The 19,889-nt window shown below is 43.2% G+C and overlaps 5 protein-coding genes across 5 annotated transcripts; 4 read left to right on the top strand and 1 right to left on the bottom strand.

Moving 5' to 3' along the window:
• Nucleotides 1-3,443: 3,443 nt before the first annotated feature.
• Nucleotides 3,444-4,430, top strand: BDB00DRAFT_870459 (uncharacterized protein; the record flags this gene model as incomplete). Its single annotated transcript, XM_053126703.1, has 2 exons — nt 3,444-3,504; nt 3,610-4,430. The coding sequence occupies 2 exons, from the start codon at nt 3,444-3,446 to the stop codon at nt 4,428-4,430; spliced, it is 882 nt and encodes a 293-aa protein (XP_052981572.1).
• A 768-nt stretch (nt 4,431-5,198) lies between these two features.
• BDB00DRAFT_760287 (histone-fold-containing protein) lies at nt 5,199-5,637 on the bottom strand (the record flags this gene model as incomplete). The annotated part of the gene is made up of 3 exons (XM_053119201.1): nt 5,199-5,322; nt 5,403-5,488; nt 5,575-5,637. The coding sequence occupies 3 exons, from the start codon at nt 5,635-5,637 to the stop codon at nt 5,199-5,201; spliced, it is 273 nt and encodes a 90-aa protein (XP_052981571.1).
• Nucleotides 5,638-5,802: 165 nt separating this feature from the next.
• BDB00DRAFT_814071 (uncharacterized protein) lies at nt 5,803-8,331 on the top strand. The gene is made up of 5 exons (XM_053122817.1): nt 5,803-6,197; nt 6,295-6,553; nt 6,634-6,787; nt 6,930-7,805; nt 7,872-8,331. Exons 1-5 carry the CDS (start codon nt 5,844-5,846, stop codon nt 8,251-8,253), a joined length of 2,025 nt encoding a protein of 674 aa, XP_052981570.1. The 5' UTR covers nt 5,803-5,843; the 3' UTR covers nt 8,254-8,331.
• BDB00DRAFT_814070 (uncharacterized protein) lies at nt 8,332-8,894 on the top strand. The gene has a single exon (XM_053122816.1). The coding sequence runs from the start codon at nt 8,439-8,441 to the stop codon at nt 8,712-8,714; it is 276 nt and encodes a 91-aa protein (XP_052981569.1). The 5' UTR covers nt 8,332-8,438; the 3' UTR covers nt 8,715-8,894.
• Nucleotides 8,895-10,485: 1,591 nt separating this feature from the next.
• On the top strand, nt 10,486-10,766 carry BDB00DRAFT_241889 (uncharacterized protein). Its single transcript, XM_053116626.1, has one exon. The coding sequence runs from the start codon at nt 10,522-10,524 to the stop codon at nt 10,732-10,734; it is 213 nt and encodes a 70-aa protein (XP_052981568.1). The 5' UTR covers nt 10,486-10,521; the 3' UTR covers nt 10,735-10,766.
• Nucleotides 10,767-19,889: the final 9,123 nt, after the last annotated feature.

The following is a 19,889-nucleotide window of genomic DNA, read 5'->3' as shown; positions in this document are numbered from 1 at the left end:
CATATGCGGCAGATCGATACCATTTTATTTGCATTCTATATAATCAAACACACACACACACACACACACACACGAAGTCGAGAGCATCAATTGAAAGGCTCTTATAGAGTTGGCCTATATGCTGGTAAAATTAAACTGCAAAACATCATGAGCGTCACGTGGCATCGAATATCCTGTTTGTTTGCGTTTTGCTAAATCAGGAAAAGGCATATGATCGCATCCATCCATTTTATCTACGGCAGGGTTATGGCAAGATTTGGATTTCCCTCCTCTTTTACTCATTCAATATAGTCTTACGTATTCTTTTCTACTTCCATCTCTATCTCGGTTAATGGGCTGGCTCTCTGAACCCTTTCGTCAACTTTTTGGATCTACGTCGAGGTGGTCCTCTCTTTCCTTTACAACAAAGCTTTCCTGCACCCTTTTTTCTGGAACCCTCAAATACCTGGGGGCATCATTTTCGCGGCCCACCGGGGCCGCCTCGCTGGACTCGACGCGTTCACTAGGTCACTCAGCTGGGCATTAGCAGTTCTGTACCTCCTGCTGCGGTGTTGCTAATTTGCTGAGCTGCGGAGTACTTTATGATTCATGGTACGCATGGTAGCATGACTGATGTTCTCAGGGGGGCAATCGCAGTAGTGGTGTCGTGAATGGGGTGGGCTTGGTATTGGAAGCGAAGTTGAGTTGTATTTTGCTAAAGTATGTTTCGAGCTGCTGCTTTAACTCTGTGTGTCGAGGGAGTCGTCGTCGTCGTCAAATTTGGCATTGTGGGCGAGCAATAGTGGGCGGCATTCTGGGGGGGGGGGTGCGGTCAATCCGTTGGCTTTCCTTGCTGGCTGGCAACGTGCGAAGCTTCTTTTTGTGCACTTGAGTAGGGGTTGCTCGTTGGAAATGAGGGATACTTTACGGTTGATGAAGACCAAGAGTTCCAGACGTCGTCATGACGTCGTAATGACCGTGGAGTTTTCGAGCCTTTTTGGGATTCGTTTCCATGATACACTATCCTGTCGAATTTGCTATGAATGATTTGGTTGGTGTTGTGATGGGTCGCATTGATTGCTAGTGTTAACGATGAAAGTGTCTTTTACGGGTAAATGTTTTCAGTACAAAAGTGTTATTAACCATGGTGTCTCAAAGACTCAGATAAATCTTCTATCGGTCTTCCCAATTTGGTAAACTGTGTGGATGTTCTACAGAGTAGGGGGTGGGGACCCCACGTGTAAAAACGTTTACGGATAAAGAAAACATGAAGTAAATCTCGATAAGACGAGAGGGTTGAAAGTGTCATACGGCCCCACCAGCTTTCAACACAAAACGTTATCGCACCAAATAGAAAGAATTATTGTTTAGTGATTGTACGCCATGTATTACAGTAACAGCGGAAAAGACGAAGAATATGAGGAAAGGGATGAGGAGGGTATTACATAATATTTATCACAATAAAGGAACCGAATGAGGACAAGTGTGGCATGCCTTTCATCTGTATGTTTGTTGTTCCGTCATTCGATCTATTTGACGCTATTAGAGGGAGCGAGGAGGGGCTTATCTTGGAACAGAGCGACGGCGTCATTGTTTTCTAGGCATGTATCATACGTAATATTTCGTGTTGCATATTACATTAGCTCCACGAGGATGAACAGTACATGATATATTAAAAGGATCCATGACAATGTCAAGATTGAAGATACACACATGTAGCGATGAATAGTCAATACAATAATGAAAGGTGATCGATGAGCCTCGAGGGTTATGCAGATACCACTGCAGGGTACAGCGATCAACGACGAAGTAGTGTAATGCGGCACTATGTAGGTAGGCGTCATTTTCAAGGGTATACACGATGACTGGAGGGGAAAAAAAAAGAGCTTCCCCACACACAACACACGCATGCGCCCTTTCACTTACTTCCTCTCCCTTTTTCGGCCCCTGTAAAAAACGTTGCTGTTGATCATTTCTTTTATATAACAGACTGCCACACCCTATCTCCGTAATTGTCACAAGCAGTCCCTTGCTGTATCTATGGTTTTTGATCGACATGACTGCAGGAAAGTAATTGACTTGCTGTTGTCTCTGTGTAGAGGGACCCAATGCATGACACGCATCAACAAGAAATCAGGGAAATGATTTTTATCCGCAAAAAAACTGTGGGAAGCGTTGAAGATCGTCTATTAATATATCTTGTGATCGGTTAGCGCGTAACGAGTGAGGGAAGGGGAGTGTGGAAAGAAGGGAGTTTAAAGGGGAGAAGAAGCGATTCATTACACTAAAACGGATAATAGGTTGATCACTAAAGGCGATGCTCAGATCACCAAGGGACCCAATCAAAGCAAGCAGCAGATCGTTGTTAAGGATCGGCGATATGCAAGCCTGCCGGATCCCCGCCAGGTCAGCAGGCTCATCACCAACCCACCAACCAACCCGATTGAAACTGTCACCTGATGTTTGGTTTGGTATCTCTCTGGGTCAAAAAAGGCGTTTTTTGATCACTCTGTGATGGGGGAAACAAGATGATGATCATCCCTACATCCCATCGATCAGCAGCGAGTCGTCATAGCGGCGGAATTAAGCTATACACACTCTCAATGGAAAGGACATATTCTACCTGAGCCATGTATTTAGTTTTCGGCGGATGCATACTGCAACCTAACAACTGAACACAGACCGGAGTTAGTTGCAGTGCAAACGTGCACACAAGATCGGCGATCAACAAAACGAGAATGCCTTTGTCTCACTACTACTAACTACTGACTACTACTACTACTATAACAACCAGAGAGTCCTTCCGAGAACCTGCGGGAATGTTAGCATGAGTAGAGTTTTAGTGCATACGATAGCAGCATAGGGAAAATAAACCACAACTCCGAATGTTAGTTTATATACAACAACAGTGGTCCTAGATGTACTATACTCTATACTGCATGTACTACACACTTCAGCCTGATGTCACTCTTATCCAACAAGCCCTGCGGAGGCGTGCCACATATGGAAAATGACAAGTGCTCAAACAATGCAGTAGCTTCATACGTTGTGGAGGCTATCAGCAGAACAAAGAGCAACCTCTGATGGAGAAGGCCTGCTCATACGGACGATAGCTCACACGAGTTTCTCACTAAAAGAGTGGGGAGCAACGACGATCATCGTACCCACGCGCAGCCTGATGAATGTGCAGTAGGGGAGAGTGTTTAATACCAGAGAGAGAGAGAGAGAGCCCTTGTTTCCACTCCCCACTCCCCCCCCCCTTTTTAGATGCGTGCATAATTGGGGCCTGGACGATCATCAGAGCCCTTTTTGTGTCAGGAGTGCTGTTGATAAATACAGCTTGCAAAATAAAAAAAACCTCGCAACACCTTTCTTTGTTTTACTCTCTCATCCTTTTCTCTCTCTCTCTCTCTCTCTCTCTCTCTCTCTTACACTCTCAAACACACACACACACATATTACAGAATGGAAAAACCTCAACTGCCGCCACTGAAAGCGATTCTCGAAGGAATGAGCCCTATGCCAGGTACACACACGAGTTTGAGATTTAGCGTCGAGTGCCACCTTCTTCTTTGTTGCTTTTGAGAAACTCGCGCTGACTCGCTTTGCCTGGATTGTTGTTTTACTATAGACCGACCTACAGCAATAGGAGGCCACCGTCGGAACCTGTCTTCAGAATATGACAGTAGTAGTAGCACTAGTGCGCTCTATGCATACCCCGACACGTACACACCGCTCGACCCACGGAAGCCCTCAAGAATATCGCACTCGCGTTCATTATCCGACTACACACATCGCTTACCTACACCAGCACATCCACCCTTGGCTTTTTCTTTTTCTCATCACCATCACCACCACCACCATCATCACAGCCTTCATCCTCATCGTTTCAACCCCATTGGCAGCCACCCTTTTCACCCTCATCAACATAGACGTGCTATATCCACCAACGCAGCCGAATTGATGGCCCAACATCCTCCACTATCATCATCCCCGTCGACCTCTGGATCGTCGTTTCCTCCTATCCCACCATTGGACGCCTCCACATCCACATCCACTACTGCTTCCACCAGCTGCATCTCTCCCACCGCTGAAGATTACGAAAGCGAAGGATCTCGAGACGAAGAAGTCAATACACCGACTGCAATGAGCGCTATGCCGAACCACAGCAACAACGCAACATCATCTACTGCAACAGCAACCAAATACAAGTGCGCCTACTGTAGCAAGGGATTCTCACGTCCATCGTCGTTGCGGATCCACATTTATTCACATACGGGCGAAAAGCCTTTTGATTGTCCAGAGCCAGGCTGTGGTCGTCGGTTTAGTGTTCAGAGCAACATGCGACGGCACATGCGTGTCCACCGCATCGGCTTGGAGAAGCCATGCAAAAAGCGAGCACAGAGGATCGGCGTTGTGCCTATTGCTCCTGCTAGTAGAGAATTTGCATAAAAAAAAAAAGACAACCCCACTTTTTTAAAACCATATAGTAATATTACCAACACACACATAAAATTCACATTGCTTATATACCTCAACTACTACAACAGAAACATCAAGTTAGTATAGCCCTAAAAAAATCACACATCCAATCTTGAAAAAGATTGGTAATAAAAAAGCTAGCATCCTTTTTTTTTTCTCTTTTGTATTCTAATCCATCATCATACCTCCCCTCTTCTCTCCACCAGAAGTTGTTGTTGCATGTATGTACATGTCGAGAGTCGTAAAGTCGATTTTTAAAAAAAAAGAATTTAGTAATTGAAATGCTGTGTGTATGCTACTGAAGGGTGGGTGGATGGTTGAATGTGTTGATGTTATTGTTGTGCGTTATAGTACTTTTCAGTCTTCAGAGGTGCCTTCTCTGCTCTTGTCGATGGGTGAATCATCAGTATCTACCATTTTCTCATCTCCATCATCGTCCTCTTCGTCCTCTTCATCCGCCTTTTGTTTCTTTGGTTCCGGCGTTCCATCGTCTTCGTCCTCCTCCTCCTCATCATCATCATCATCCTCATCCGCCGCAGCACTTCGCTTTGTGCCTCGTGTAGCGTCGTCAGGTGTTGCTGTATATGTTGCTTTATCTTCATTCTCGTCCTCTGCCTTTTTCTCTTTCTTCTTTTGCTTTTTATCCGACTGTAATTGCTGGAAAGCTATGTGGGGACAACGGGAATTATCAGTTACTGCCCCATTATTGATTATAATCATTTGAAAAAAGTGGGTACACTAACCCGCAAATGATTCGCGTAACGATGGTATCAAGTCTTCAAACTCTAACACTTCCATTGCCTTGAACACATCAGGTGCACTGATCGTTTTGTGATTTGCTGATTTGGCAGTGTCGTTTGCACTATATAGAAAAAAATCAGGTCATTGTCCCCCCCTTTTTCAGTAACGTCCATAAAAAAAAGGGAAAAGATAAAAGCTTACACGGTACTCAAGTAGTTGATAAATACGGTTGCTGCTTTACTGACCGCAACTTTTGCTTCTTTTTGTAAAGCTGTTCCTGGTGGAAGCTATAAAGGGAAAGAATCGTAAATAGTATTGTGTGTGAGTTCACTGTTACATTCACACACACAGAGAGAGAGAGAGAGAGACTTACAGCATTCTTTAATACTCTAGAGATGTTGGCTTTTGGAAGTTCGTTATCTTCAATCGATGCCATTTTATTTTATTTCACGAGCGCGTTATAATAAAGAGAGAGAGAGAGAGCAAAGACGTGTCTATTCTCAAGAGAGCTAAAGTGATTTTAACGCCGCAACCTGGGATGGTCACTAATATTCTGGCCCCCGCTTTCTTTTGCTGTCCAACTACTCTTTGGCTCTCTTTCCACACACACACACACACACACACACACGTAGAGTTAACTCCATGGCGTCATTGAGCGATCAAGTGTCGAGCCTGTTCAACCAACTTCAAAAGACATCTCAATCGGGACAAGATGAACGCAGCTTGGAACTATGCGACCAGATTATCAAACTGGATGCCAACAACAAGCTCGCCCTGCAATGCAAAGTGGTGACATTAATCCGTCTCGGGCAGTACACGAACGCGCTGTCGCTTATTGCGCGTAAATTCAAAGACGACGACAATTTGGCCATTGAAAAGATTTATTGTTATTATCGCACCAACCAGTTACAGCCTGCCATGGAATTGTTAAAAGAACTCAAGCAAAAGCAGCAGCAGCAACCTGATCAGAGTCTTTTGTTTTTGGAGGCACAACTGGTACTAAGAAGAAAGAAAGCAAAAAGATATGCCCTCCCCCCCCCATGTAGAGTTAATACTTAAAGGGTGTTATGCAAATTATGTAATTTTGTTTTAGCTGTACGCTCAAGATAATTACAAGGAAGCGATCCAAGCGTATCAACAGTTGCTCGACAAGACCAACAAGACCGATCACATTTATGATGAAATTCAAGTCAATCTGTTGGCAGCCAAGATGGGCTTGGCTTATTGTGAAAAGTCAACGGAAAACACGGTCATCGAATCATCGCAATACGAAGTTGCATACAATGCTGCGTCGTTGCATTTGGCACGTGGACAATTGGATGAAGCTCGCAAACAGCTTGAAGCAGCACGAAGTAAGTTTTTAATGAACGGGGGGTTTTTTTGCTACTGACGAGTGTGCGCGAAGGATATACTAAAAGAACGAGTGTAAAAGAGGTGTGTCATGATCGATTGACGGAAGCAGACATGCCTCAAGAAGAAATTGACGAGGAATTGGCTGTGATTGCTACCCAATTGGCTTACACGTATCAGCGACAAGGACGCGTCAAGGACGCCATGGAGATCTATCAATCCGTGATTGATTCTGGGTAATGTTTATAAACCCTTTTTGTGTTCTCACTCTTGTTTGAAAAAAAAACAAACAAACAGAAACAGAGAGAGATAGGCAAGGTGATTTGGTGTTTTCAGGTTAGAACGTAAACTGACATTATGTCTATCAATGTGAATTAGCGTCAGCGATGCTAGCGTCAAGGCCATTGTAAACAACAACGTGGTAGCGATCCATCAAAAGAAGGATCTTCAAGATGCTGCCAAAAAGCTCAAAACTGCTACCGGAAAGGAAGTGGATGCTCGTTTGAAACGATACCAGAAGCGGGTGATATCCATGAACGAATCCCTGCTCCAATTATACACGAACAAGTACGACGCGTGCAGAGATTCCGCCCAACGCTTGATCCAAAAGTACCCCGAGAACGAGACACTGTACCTTGTATTGGCAGCAGCGACATACCAACAACACAAAGCCGAAGCAGCCGTGGACGAGTTGAAAAAATATGCAGAAAAGAACCCGAAATCGCTGGCGTTGCGATTCGCGACGATCCAAGTGCAACTGTTGCAATCGCGCCCCGCTGCTGCACTAGCGACACTCCAATCGTACTTGTCTGTGATTGACGACGAAAAGAACAAGAAAGAGTATTATCAGCCCGCAGTGATTGCATTGCTTGTCTGGTTGTATGAACAGACGGGCCAATCGGATAAAGCGATGGAGACTTTGGATCAGGCATCGGCTTATTGGAAGAAGGACAAGGCGTTTGTTTCCCAGGCACCCTCGACATCGATCATGAAGCAGACTGCTGCATTCAAGCTCCAAACAGGTCGATACAGTGAGGCTGTCTCTGATTTTGAAGCATTGGTCAAGGCGGACCCGACGGATGCACAAGCGATTGCTGGCTTGATTTCTGCTTATATTGAGGTGGATCCAACAAAGGCAGAACAATACGGCAATGCGCTGCCTGCTATTGCATTGGATCACTTGGATATCCCTGCATTAGAACGTTCGGTGCCTGGCGTGAAACGTGGCTATGTGAAAAAATACACGAGTGATAGGTAAATTGGGGGTGAGATACGCAAGAACAAGGACTCCTCTGCATGGGATCTAACGAAACATCATAGTCCACGTAAAACGGTGAAGCCAAAGACAAAAAAGAAGAGAAAGCCATTGCTGCCAAAGAACTGCAATGAAAACAGCACGCCTGATCCAGAAAGATGGCTGCCAGCTCGCGAACGATCTACGTACAGAGCCAAGGGCAAGAATAAAAAGGCGGCGGGTAAAGGACCTCAAGGGTCTTACGTGGCTGGTGGCGGTATTGGAACCACAGGCAGTGCTAATATTGGTGGCGGTGGTAGTGCAAAGGCATCATCTGAGGACAACAAGGACGATGATGACACGGCTCAAGCCGATGCCAAGCCAGAGACTGCCAAGCCGGCTTCACCGGCCAAAAGTTCCGGACAATCCAATAAGAAGAAAAAGAAGAAAGGAAAGAACAAGTGGTAAACCCGTAGTATTAAAAACGAGAGAGAAACACTATCTTATTATATAAAACGCAAACCATCTTTCGTTGTCTACATGTTGTTGTTGTTGTTGTTCTATTGTTCGATGTCTACCATGTATCGTACAGGTATGATGCTTCTTTTCATCTTTCCCAGCCGACCGGGGATCTCGGGACAGATTCATTTACGATGCTTGGTTTTGTCCAAATTCGAAAAGAGTTGTTTCTCTTGTCCCGATGTATGGCCTTTACTTTTCTACCAAGTTCTACCCGGACCCTTTCCATCAGCCCCGCCCCCCTCGCAAAAGGTCACGATCGTGGTATCTCGTTTGTCTCAACGAAGCAAGGTTTGACCTGTGGCTCCATAGGGGGTACTTTAAATTGCTTTAAATGCCATATAACCGTTCCACCTTTGCTATCCTCCCCCCCTCCAGGCCCTACTCCCCGACCCGATAACACACTCTAGCTTGCTAAAATCAGGTTTTGGATATGCCTGCCATTGACTTGCATTGGGCCATGCGGGTATTCTCTTTTACTAAAAGCTAACCATTTACCTTTTTGATTGTTGTTAAAAGTTACCCCGGGGGTACCTTGATATACTCGATTCCAATTTCACTATCATACAAACAAGAGAGGTTGTTCTTAGCATGTGCTTATATTCATCAGCTCCTGTCAATGAAAAAAAAAAAAACTCACGTGTTAAAAAGATGAGAACACCCTTTGTACGTTTTAGTAACTCAGTACAATTATATGAATCGCTGAAATTTATTTATGCAGCGTATGACAGCTTTGCTATACAGCCAACCTTAAATCCTAGACTGTACATGATCCTGTTGCATGCCGAAACTAAAGGAGGATGTCCTTTGTCCGAGCAAGCGAGATTTCAAGAGGACACAACTCCTGTTTTCTTTTTCTTTTTTTTAAATTGAATAACAAAATAGGGACCGGTTTTCGTTCATTTTTCATAATGAGTAAGAACGAGCCCTGTTGTCGTGTGTTGGAAAACGGGCACCCGGAAAGAGGTGCTTTAGACTAAAGGAAGGTGGGGGGTGGGGGGCTGAAACGGGTACCCCGCGCGTTCGATGATTAGCGACGACGCATTTCTTCCCTAATTAGATCAATAGGGGTAAGTTTCAAAACGTGTGTGTGTGGCATCGGGTTACTTCTTGCGTAGATATTGCGCAGGATTCATATCTCGTCATAGAACAAAGCACGTAGTAAGCGCTGTGTATACTATACTGTGAGTGGGTCGACAAGGGAAAAAAGTGCCGCACATATAAAAAATGACGCGAGCTTGTGCGTGCGGGGCACTTGTTCCCCAAAAAAAGACCCCCCGCTCGTTGGTATGTTTAAACTTTTTTTTTTTGGGGGGGAACCGGAAAGCAATAGGTTTTTTTACTGTCTAATTCGGTGCGATAGATCTTCCGACCACAATTTGATATTGCAAACTTCCGGCCGGTGTCGCGACCCCTTGTATCCCTTCTCTTTTTACGATTTGAAATGCCCCCCAAAAGTCCAACCATCTTTGAGTTTTGTTTTTTCTTCGCCTCCAGACTGCTGGGGGGGAAGCTCTTTTTTGCAAAGACGACGACGGTGGTCTATTAAGAAAATGCTGAGCCCAACCGTACCACGTCAGAGATACGGTTTTTTGCTAAGCAAAGTTCACTCCGTTTGTGGTGGTGATGAGTGGAATACAAATTTTCGGAGAAATAAAAAAAAAAAGGAACCAGTTGCTTTTGCTGCTGTCTGCAGGGTGAAAAACGTTTAAAGACGGGTTGCACAATGGAGAAAGAACTTTCGCGTGGCAATTTTTTTTTTTTTTGGGGGGGGGTGGTGTAAGGGAGAGATGGATAAGGCAAGGATTGGGTCATCGGATAACGACCCGGTCATTCTTCCGTCCGGTCCAGTTCCATGGTTATTGTTTATTACCAAGGGGGGGGGTGCAGTGTGTGTTTGCCTGTAAGAACGATTACCCCGCATGCGGCACGTGTGGCTGTTGCTGTTGTTGTTGCTAAGTAATCGCACCTCAGCCCTTGGCAGGGTTTGCCATGAAAGGTGCCGCAGCACATAGCAGCCCTCTATCAATGGTGTGCTCACACACATTGTGCCCGTGTGCCACCCAATAACGTGTGCTCCCATCAGCGAACCTCAGCATGCGCGAGATTTGTGCAACCTCAACCAATTATAAAAAAAGCAAACGACTGTCGCGCTTCCCTCTTTCTCTTCTTCTTCTTCTTCTTCAGTACATCTATCCCTTACTACGTCCCAACACCATGTGCAGCCATTACAACCAAGCCGTCAAGAACAACAACAACAACACTTCTTCTTCTTCCATGACTTTTGACCAGGAGCAACAACAACAGCAAGCAGCTCAGCTCTCCATGATCCCCGTGTGCCAAGCGTTCCAGTACTCCTTCTGCCCGCATTGTGGTGTGGACGTGTCGCAGTTTTCTCATGAAGCCTCTTGCCCAATCCTACGACGCTAGACAACAGCATAGCTTTACAGTTACCAAAGCAGCCCCACAACAGTAGCAGTTGCTTCCTACTGCTCTATCTCTGCAAGCACATATCAGCTTCCGTTCCTGGCGAACAGACACATCGAGTAGACGAAAATGCCGATTCCCCCCCACAATTATCAACTTTTATCACACACAATGAATTGTATTTCTCACTTTTTTCACTTCCATGTATATTGAAATCATTATTCCCCATCACTCTCACCCGCATTGTTCTTACTATACACCTTTTTCTTGTACAGCTCACAACCATCCATGATACACATACCCCTACCTACTCCCCCATCCCCCCCCAGCATCTCATATCATATCATATAGATCTAGTTGACACATATTCATATATCAATTATCCCCCTCCCCTTTGCACACACCCTTTCAACCATCATAGAATATCATCATTGCTATAAAAAATTGAAAGACATATTTCACTTTTGTTTTTCCCTTGAAATATGAGTGTGCGCAGCAAATTACCGGATTAGGTGCTGTTCAATCTCCTCTACATTTTATGGTTGTGTGTCACGGGAACGGTTGTTTTTATTTGACAGGATAAAAACAACATCCTTTGGTCAGGTTTGTCACGGGTAAAAAAAATAAATTCTTTTGAATGATGCATCTGATAGATACCATGTCAAGCTTCAAGAGGAGTAGTAGTGTTTCCTAAAACTAAAATACCATTCCACATGATACGAACACGACGGGAACACAAAAAAAAAAGGTTGCTCGCCATCGATCTCTCCACGCCAACGTGCTGCTGGCAGCTCTCAATAGATAATGTGACCCTATCCTTTACATAGATAGTAGCAGCTGGGCAATCGCGTTTGCTGACTCCATGTATGTGCAGGCATGATGACTTGGGGTCACGCGCTGCCTCCTGCTTGCAGCAATACAGCAATTACATAGCAGCCCGATGCTTCCTGTTATAATAATAGCTGTCGCAATTTCCCATTGCTGGAAGCATCAAAAGTCATTAACGTCCAAATGACATGTCATTGTCTTGCTGTAAGCCTCTCAACTCGTTCTTGGCACATTTACTCTTTATTTCTAAAGTGTTGGGAATCGATGATGATCCTGATGGATGGAGACACAACAACAGCTTATTAATAATGGTCATACTAAGGAGACGTTGCTTTAATCACCACATTTGGGTTGATACACACACATATATTTTCGATTAATTAATAGCCAATTTATCGGTAACGAAAAATAATCAAACTTGTAATACTAACCAGCCCGGCGTATCATACACACTTGCGCGTTGTGTGTGATCATCTGATCATTTGCTCACATACTGTATGAGTGAGGCTTGTCCCGTCTTGTCCGCTTGTTGTAGCCGGTTCCGTTCTCAACTGCGGTACACTTGTCAAAATAAGCCATGGATGGTTTTATTAGAAAACAAAACAGTAAGAGTTTCTCGGTGTGCATGTTTCATAAACACACAAACACACACACGGTCGGAATAGACATTTATGAGATTTATATACATGCATCTAAAGAATTGTTAAGGATGGCAAAGTCTTTTTTATACCAAAATGTTAAATCGAAGAACCAATGTTATGATTATTACCGCTATTTAAAATTTTTATAACTATTGTTTATTTAGTGTACCATTCGAATAATCAATCACAACCGGACTGTCAGCTGCCAAATTTCAAAAAAGTCACCGGGCGCCATGCTGATAGTATCGGGACGTCAAATCCATCAAATACTTGGCGCGACACCAGTGGGTAACGGAAACGACGACAACCGTCCAGCGGACTTTTGTACGAGGTTGCATTGTAATATTAGCAATAATCCAATAGATAGCACCACCAGGTGAAACAAAACGACAAAAATAGGCAAAACAAAAAAGAGGCTGGTACCGGATCGTTACATATGCCAGGTACAGTAAGGCTGGTAAATATTGGCTGATTTAGAAATTTAAATTCACTTTTGTGCTACTTTTGGGGCGGTTGTATCCCTTGGCTCCATAAGGCAATTTTCCATCCCACTCTTGTTTGGATAGATAAGGAAGTGGAACAGCCTAATCAGAGAAAGAGATGAGATTTTGACCGTTGGTTGGTTTGGGTGAGTCGATACCCAAACGAATGGTCTGGATGGATTTCACTATGTGTGACGGCAAAAGTAGTGTTAACACTTCTCCATCCGTCGTTTTACCTCAGGGCTATAGATGACCACCCTTCCCCACTCCACTACACATCTTCGGTCCCACTCAATGCGTTTTTCAACCGGAACCAGTGCAGCTGTTTCGGTTTTGGTCATCCAAGGATGAACGACTGTGGATACAAGCTATCACACAGATTGACGACAAAAGCTTTCAATCATTTTGCTATCTCTTCTAATACTGTAACTCAATGCTATTATTTACTGCTTGTATATACAGTGCAATGACCAAGTCCAAGATAAATACTGTGTTCGTTCATTTATTGGAGTTCTAATGACAAGTGGGCTATATATGTATACGATGGTCTTCTGGTCGAAGCTTTATTGTATAATAGGATCCATTGAGGCTCGAATTGACTCATTGCACCACCGATTAAATAATGTGTTGATCGTTTCCTTTATTCCATCCTTCTACGTAATCAAGCCGTATCATGTTGAAGTGTACATATACACAGGTGGTACCGATCGTCGACACTAATAAGCCGTCGGCAGGTTACTGAACAATTACGTAGAGCATATGTTATTTTCAGGGAGTACACATCATCTCACCGTAGAAATTAATTAAACATCGCATGTACTATCGAAGGTGCTGTAAAGCGGACATACCTTAAACTATTATCACGCAACCATGTCTATTTTTCGCCCTTTCATTCTTTCTCATAATTTTTTAAAAGAACTCTGATCTGCGTCGGACGGTAGTAGTATATCTGACGAGCAATCACCTTACTTTACTATCAAATATTAAAAAAAGAGTCATTATAGAGAAACTAAAACGTTGTTGTCTGCTTCTTTTCTTTCATCGCTTTCAAATGCGCAACATCAACTTGTCAACAGTTTGAGCAAGAGCGAAAGGATTGAATTTTTACTGGGTCTTAGCCTTGTGCATTGATATCTTCTTTTGTGAATGCAAGTGCAGAATGATTGTGTTAGTTTCAAAGTTATTTTTTGTCGCTTCCTTTGCTATGCGGTGATTGAGAAGAAAACAAATACATAATAGGACACGTGGGTGCTTTGGCTGAAAACCCCACTTCTACAGAGGGAAAAAGGCAAGTCCGGATGAACATGTTTGGTGAGGAGAGGTAACAAGGTAAAAAAATTATGAAAGATAGGGGAGAGAGACAAGTGAAGATGTAAGAGATGGGGTGAGAAGAGCTGTCTACAGACGCTATTATGAGTGTAGTGAGAGATGTGGGGGATGATGAAGATGCCACATTTCCCAACTCTACCGCTTCCCCGGGAGCCGGTTCATTTGTGTCGTAGTCAGTGTCTGAGAGGCTTAACTTGTCGATTTCAAGCAGCACCCAAAGTAATGCCGGCCAGGTCGTTATCTATTTGCCGCGAAACAATTCCATATCGGAACGTGGTAGTTTGTTCACGATATGGTCGATGGTATATGGCTCTTTGTCTTGATTTGTTGGTGTATAGTACCGAAGGCTGTGTACAACTGCTGGAGTAGTGGTGTCAGGATGATCGTTTTAAGACATTGGTATCACGCCAATAAGATATTATAGGTAATTCTATAATTTGCCTTACTGCTGATGTTTACTGAATGACCGCCACCTTCTACCTCCTTCATCAACCGACAACAATGTTCTACTAGTGAATAGTGTGATATCTGCACCGCGTCAAACTAGAATAAAGTACGTAGTAATTATCTAGGATCATCCTAAAAGAACTTTCCGTATCAATCCGTTACGTAGTATCACTATCATTTCTAACTTGACACGCGCAAATGACAGGTCATATTGGACTTGTGACTGTAGATAACACCACCATTACCATTCGTCGTATGATATCAAAGGTTTATTCGACGCCATTGGTGTTGGTGTTACAAAGGAAACAGGCATGTATTTTTGAGTCCATCAATATGTAGCTAAGGGCATAACGTTCAATATTACACATAATCTTTCTCGTCCTTCACGGGAAAGCGTTTAAGACGTCTTGTACATTACATTAAGCACTAAACATTAAGGTGTAATCATCTACATACTTGTCAAGCATAGTGGGTTAATAGAGGGATGAAAAGAAGAAGGTGTGTACAGGAAAGCAGAAAGTAATTGATTTTAAACAAAGTAGTAGTTAGAAAGCCCGCCGTGAGGGTGTTGGTTTCCGGTATAGTGAGCGCTGCCGAAACATACGATGCTTTGCTCTACGGTATGTAAAAATTCAGCTTAGATATTATTATACAATAAATTGTTGTTGTACCTGGAACCACAAACAGATACAATAGAAATACCTACGTAACGAAGTATAGGACACTTCTTCAGCCATATACGCTCCTAGTTCTATATGTCGCGTATCTAGGACATCGATAAGAACTGGACTACTTTTAGCTCATTTGACAACTTCGTGATATGTGTATTATCATTGATCAATAGAAAGAAGGCACAACGTCAACAATACTACAGTACTGTTTTGACGCTAAGGCTCATTGCTCGAGTACAATTGCTGCCTTGTATGATAGCTTCATTTCTGCTAAACTCCGTTCGGCATGAAAGTAATGCTCATGTAGCAGTTTTGAGCATCATCATTTCATTCGTGCATTATAATGCAAAATGGTGAGAGAAGCGTGTATTTTCGTGAGACTTTGCAAGCTACACTATGTAGAGACAAGAATTGGGATATACTCAAGTAAGAAACTCGATTGCTTGCTTGAAAGAAGAAGGATACATGAGCGTGCACTTTTATAAGAAAACCCTTGATGGAAAAAAAAGCGATTCTATCCATAGAAAAGTAGAGGCTCATTCGATGTCCCCCAGACCGCATTTAGATAGAGATTATTAGAGAAAGACATGTCCGTCGAAGCGTTGAAATATAAATAAGGCATGAGGTTATACCGTGAGCTTTCTTGGTTAAAACTTTATAAGTCTATTAATTACAGCGAAAACTCATGCTGAGAGCAATACGTACAGGAAATAAGTCTTGCAGCAGATAATACCGATTCAGAAACCTTAGGAAGCCGCGAAAAGATGCATAGTGAGCGTCTCCCTGCCGTATTCTGAGATGCGGCTGCAGAAGATCCCCTTATGAAGTATGACAAGGAGAAGGTTTTCGCTTTTAATGCTCAGTTCCAAGTGCAAAAGGCGCTCGAGCCCTTCAATATACGCATGGGAAAAAGAGATTGAAGCAAATATGCCCCTGATTATTTTATCGATTATGTTCCCGGATCGGTATACTTTTTAAAAGATGAAGAAATGCACTCTGAAGACGTATTTTCTTTCCTGCTATTCTTTATCATGCAGCATTAATACAGGACTGAGAGAACGCACACACGTCTCTACGTGAACAGGCGTCGGAAGATACATAGAAACTACAGTGAAGAGGAAGAGACTGCCATGGACGCCGAAAGTGGACAAAGAAGGAACGAATGATGAAGAGATATCCTCGAAGATATATATATCAGGCCGACTATTTTGATATGTTCGCATTTGGAGGTGTCACCAGACAAATATCATACAGAACGAGTAAAAGCTACAGACAAGCTATCGTTCGAGCTTATAGATTAATTCTACTTTTCTATGATAGAGAAATCCGACATACTTGTGGCTGCCCGATGGAGCTCAATACGAAAAGATAAATTGAGTTGTTACCAATCGTTGCTGTAGATCGGGAAATGACCAACATGCCAAGGCTTACTCTGAGTCGCAGGATCTCAGGTGTGTACGTCCACCAGAGCTCATACCAAAAAAAATTTGGGACGATCAAAAAAAAAACCGCATGTAATGGATGCCAAACGACGATGCGATTGCGAAAATGGAGGAAAAAAAAGATGACGCCGTTTCTTTCGCGTATCAGTCAAGCGGTTGCAACTGTTTACTTTAGAAACAGCGAATCCAAGGAAAAGCGACAAGGACATTATAACGAGATTTCCTGTCAAGTGTTTAACCGAGCGCTTGTATTATGTATATTTGTTTTCTACAATGAAATAAGCTATCGAACATAAAAGCTTCAAGCAAGTTCACCTATCGAAGCATCTTTGCAGACAGTTTTTAAACCAATTAAATCCTGTAGTAAGTAAGTTTCGGTCAAATAAACAGCTTAAACATGGTATGCGCGTCCTAGTGTGTGTATTATTGCGAGTGCGGTGACGTCCCAGAAAACACAAAAAGTATTTGCAAATTATAAAAGGAATAAAGGGGCTCAAGAAGAAACCGCCGTTGAACACAAGCAAACACAAAATATCTCGGATCGCGTTTGCCAGAGTGGCAATGCCCGTTATACCATGAATTGGTACATGCTTTTGATCTCTCTCTCGGACGGCAGGACGGTGTACATACAAGATAATGGTATCCAGAATAGCTACATGGGACACTATCAGTTTGTCGGATATTGACAGCAAGGACGATGGTGACACCGTTGATGATGACGACGATTATCATTGAACACAATTTTTTTCAAATGAAGGCAGAAAGATGCGAGTGATGGGTCGGATTCTGTCTAAGGAACCACCCGCCCAGGGTCCTTTACCAGTTGCACGAAAGCTTGAAGACAAAAAGGAGAAAGACGAAAAAACGAAAACGATATCACTACTAAGGCGATGAACGGGAGCAGCAGCAGGAGCGCCACAACACTTAAATCAAGCACAGCAAAGAGGCGCTGGAAGCTATCATCTCGATGTTGTTCTAATCACCCAGAGCAAAATTGAAGCATAAGGCTACGCCACAATATGTGCAAGAAATAACTTATTATAAAAAAAAAGATATCACAACCGAAAAAGCAACAGTTGTTGTCGTTATTAACTTTTTTTTTCTGCGTTCATTTGTTCAAAGAGTAACGATGATGGCTAAGAACCATTATACACCGTATTTTACCTCTCTTTTTCGGCACTTGTGAACGCGTATTGTCATTATTGGACTGCAGGTTCAAGTTTGGAAGAGACTTGTATGAGACGTTGTATCGACGGTATACAATGTATGCCCCTACAGGTAACGAGATCACTAACCACCACGAGGCCATTAAGGCACACAAAGTTTGGTTTCTGACACCTTCTTCAACGCTAACTCGACTCACCAACATATCTTTCATGCGTGCCCTTACTATTGAGGCTCAAGCTTGTATATGTAAACAGGAACCGGCATCCGAATAAGCGCTAGACCTAACAATGTGGCATCATCATCTCCTCATTTTTATCATTACATTCATAGCACCTATAGGCAACTCTTCTTTTACCACCCTCACATCTGCACTTATATCTCCCCTGGCTTGACTTTTTCGCTCTTGAGATGGGTAATTTCTTATTTACTTGAGGCACCACCTCTCTCCTTATGCACTTTCTTCCTTGATCTCTGCACCACGAAGAAGCGACAAAAATACCGTCATTATTAGCCTTCCAAAAAATATAAGGTTTTATCTATATGTAAACAGGCGAAGTTTACGTTGGTTCCGGAAACGACTTGTGAAACACGAATAAGCAGCTCGACAGGACAAAATCTCAATGGTCAAAAACCAACAAAAACCCTTTCTAAAAAAAGGCGCGAACATTAACAAGCGTCAAGAGTTTAGCTTCAAGACAATTTAACCTAGCAAAGCAGTTAGGTTGTCTAATCGATATTATGATGGATGCCCAACTTACTATATAAATATCTCGAAGAAGCCATCAAACAACACCCTGATCCCAAGACTTTTACAAGGGAAGCAACAAGCGGAAAACGACGTGCAAAATATTCTGTACGACGAGCTATCAACAACAAGTATATTGAATAGAGCACAGTACATGTCGGATGAAATCATTGCGTTCACAACTGTAATCATAACGGGCAATCTTGTCTAAACAGACATTTGGTTAATATTGATTTATTTTTCACTTGTTCTTCCTTTTCCCTCAATTCTCTTAGTACAACTTGTTTATTATAGGATTCGGTGGATGAAGAGGTGAACGGCTTCGATTTGTTTGCATCAAACCACTATGTATCTAGAGCAAGTTCGGGTTTTGGTGGTAATGAGTATGACAGGAGCAACAATGTCGGATTTTCATGCTCATATCAACCGATGTGCAGTGCTTCGTGGTTTGGAGGATTCACAAAGAAGAAGCATTATGAACATTGTTGATGAGCACACCATTCCAGAACGCAGCCATTGACGTACAGGACCATCCCAAGCCGAAGCAGTGCCACCCAAACCAAAATGGTACAGCATCCTCTCAACCAAGCATCGGCGAAAGCGTGTGCGTTTTAAAGAAAAAGGGTATTTCTGTGTGGAAACGCACCTGGAGCGAAATAATGAGACGCGTCAAAGACATAACAAGAAAGTTCACCGTCGGCTAGTGACCAACATTGACGCTGTATCATTGGAGAAGCTGTGTTGGCGCACGGGTACCGCGTACATAGTTTTCTTGTTTCGCTACAAGGTATCTTGCACATAATTTAAGCTCTTGCCCCATTCATATCACAATCGTTGAGAAACAAGAAGGTTAAAGGGTGCCTTTTCCTCTGTTGAAGGCGATGCTATAGCGGTCATTGACGAATATTTAACGTCAAGTATTCGGCCTCACTTCTTTCATAGATTGTGTATCCCATCCCCCCATCAAGCAGCCCAAGTCGTCGCTAACTGTCCTACTGCAGGTCCTCCATCTGATAAGCTGTATTAAGTCTTCCTACACATAGAGGCATTACAATAACTTGATGAAGTATTCTTTGCAACATAGGTTCCGAACTAGATCAGTCAGAGGAGTGAATGGGCTTGGTAGGCCTGGTAACACACCAGATTACCCGTTTTGGTATTCTGATCCCAGGCATGCTTTCCAGACCCAAACGGGGGAATCAGCCAATCAGCAACTAGCAGCTGCGGAGTTTCTAAGAGAACCGCGTTGTTCAGCACAAAAAAAGGTATATATTGGGTCTTTCACCTGTATTGTAATGCGCCTGAACAAAGCCACCACAGCAGCACCAGCATCAGCAGCTCTCTCATACTCATACAACTCACCTACAACTCACCCCCTCCCCCCCACTCAGGCAAGGACCTAAACA

Source organism: Zychaea mexicana, assembly GCF_025766255.1.
Source record: "Zychaea mexicana strain RSA 1403 chromosome Unknown BDB00scaffold_21, whole genome shotgun sequence".
NCBI classification, from domain to species: Eukaryota; Fungi; Mucoromycota; class Mucoromycetes; order Mucorales; family Lichtheimiaceae; genus Zychaea; species Zychaea mexicana.
The sequence above is the reverse complement of the archived record's forward strand: the minus strand, read 5'-3'. Positions and strand labels throughout refer to the sequence as shown.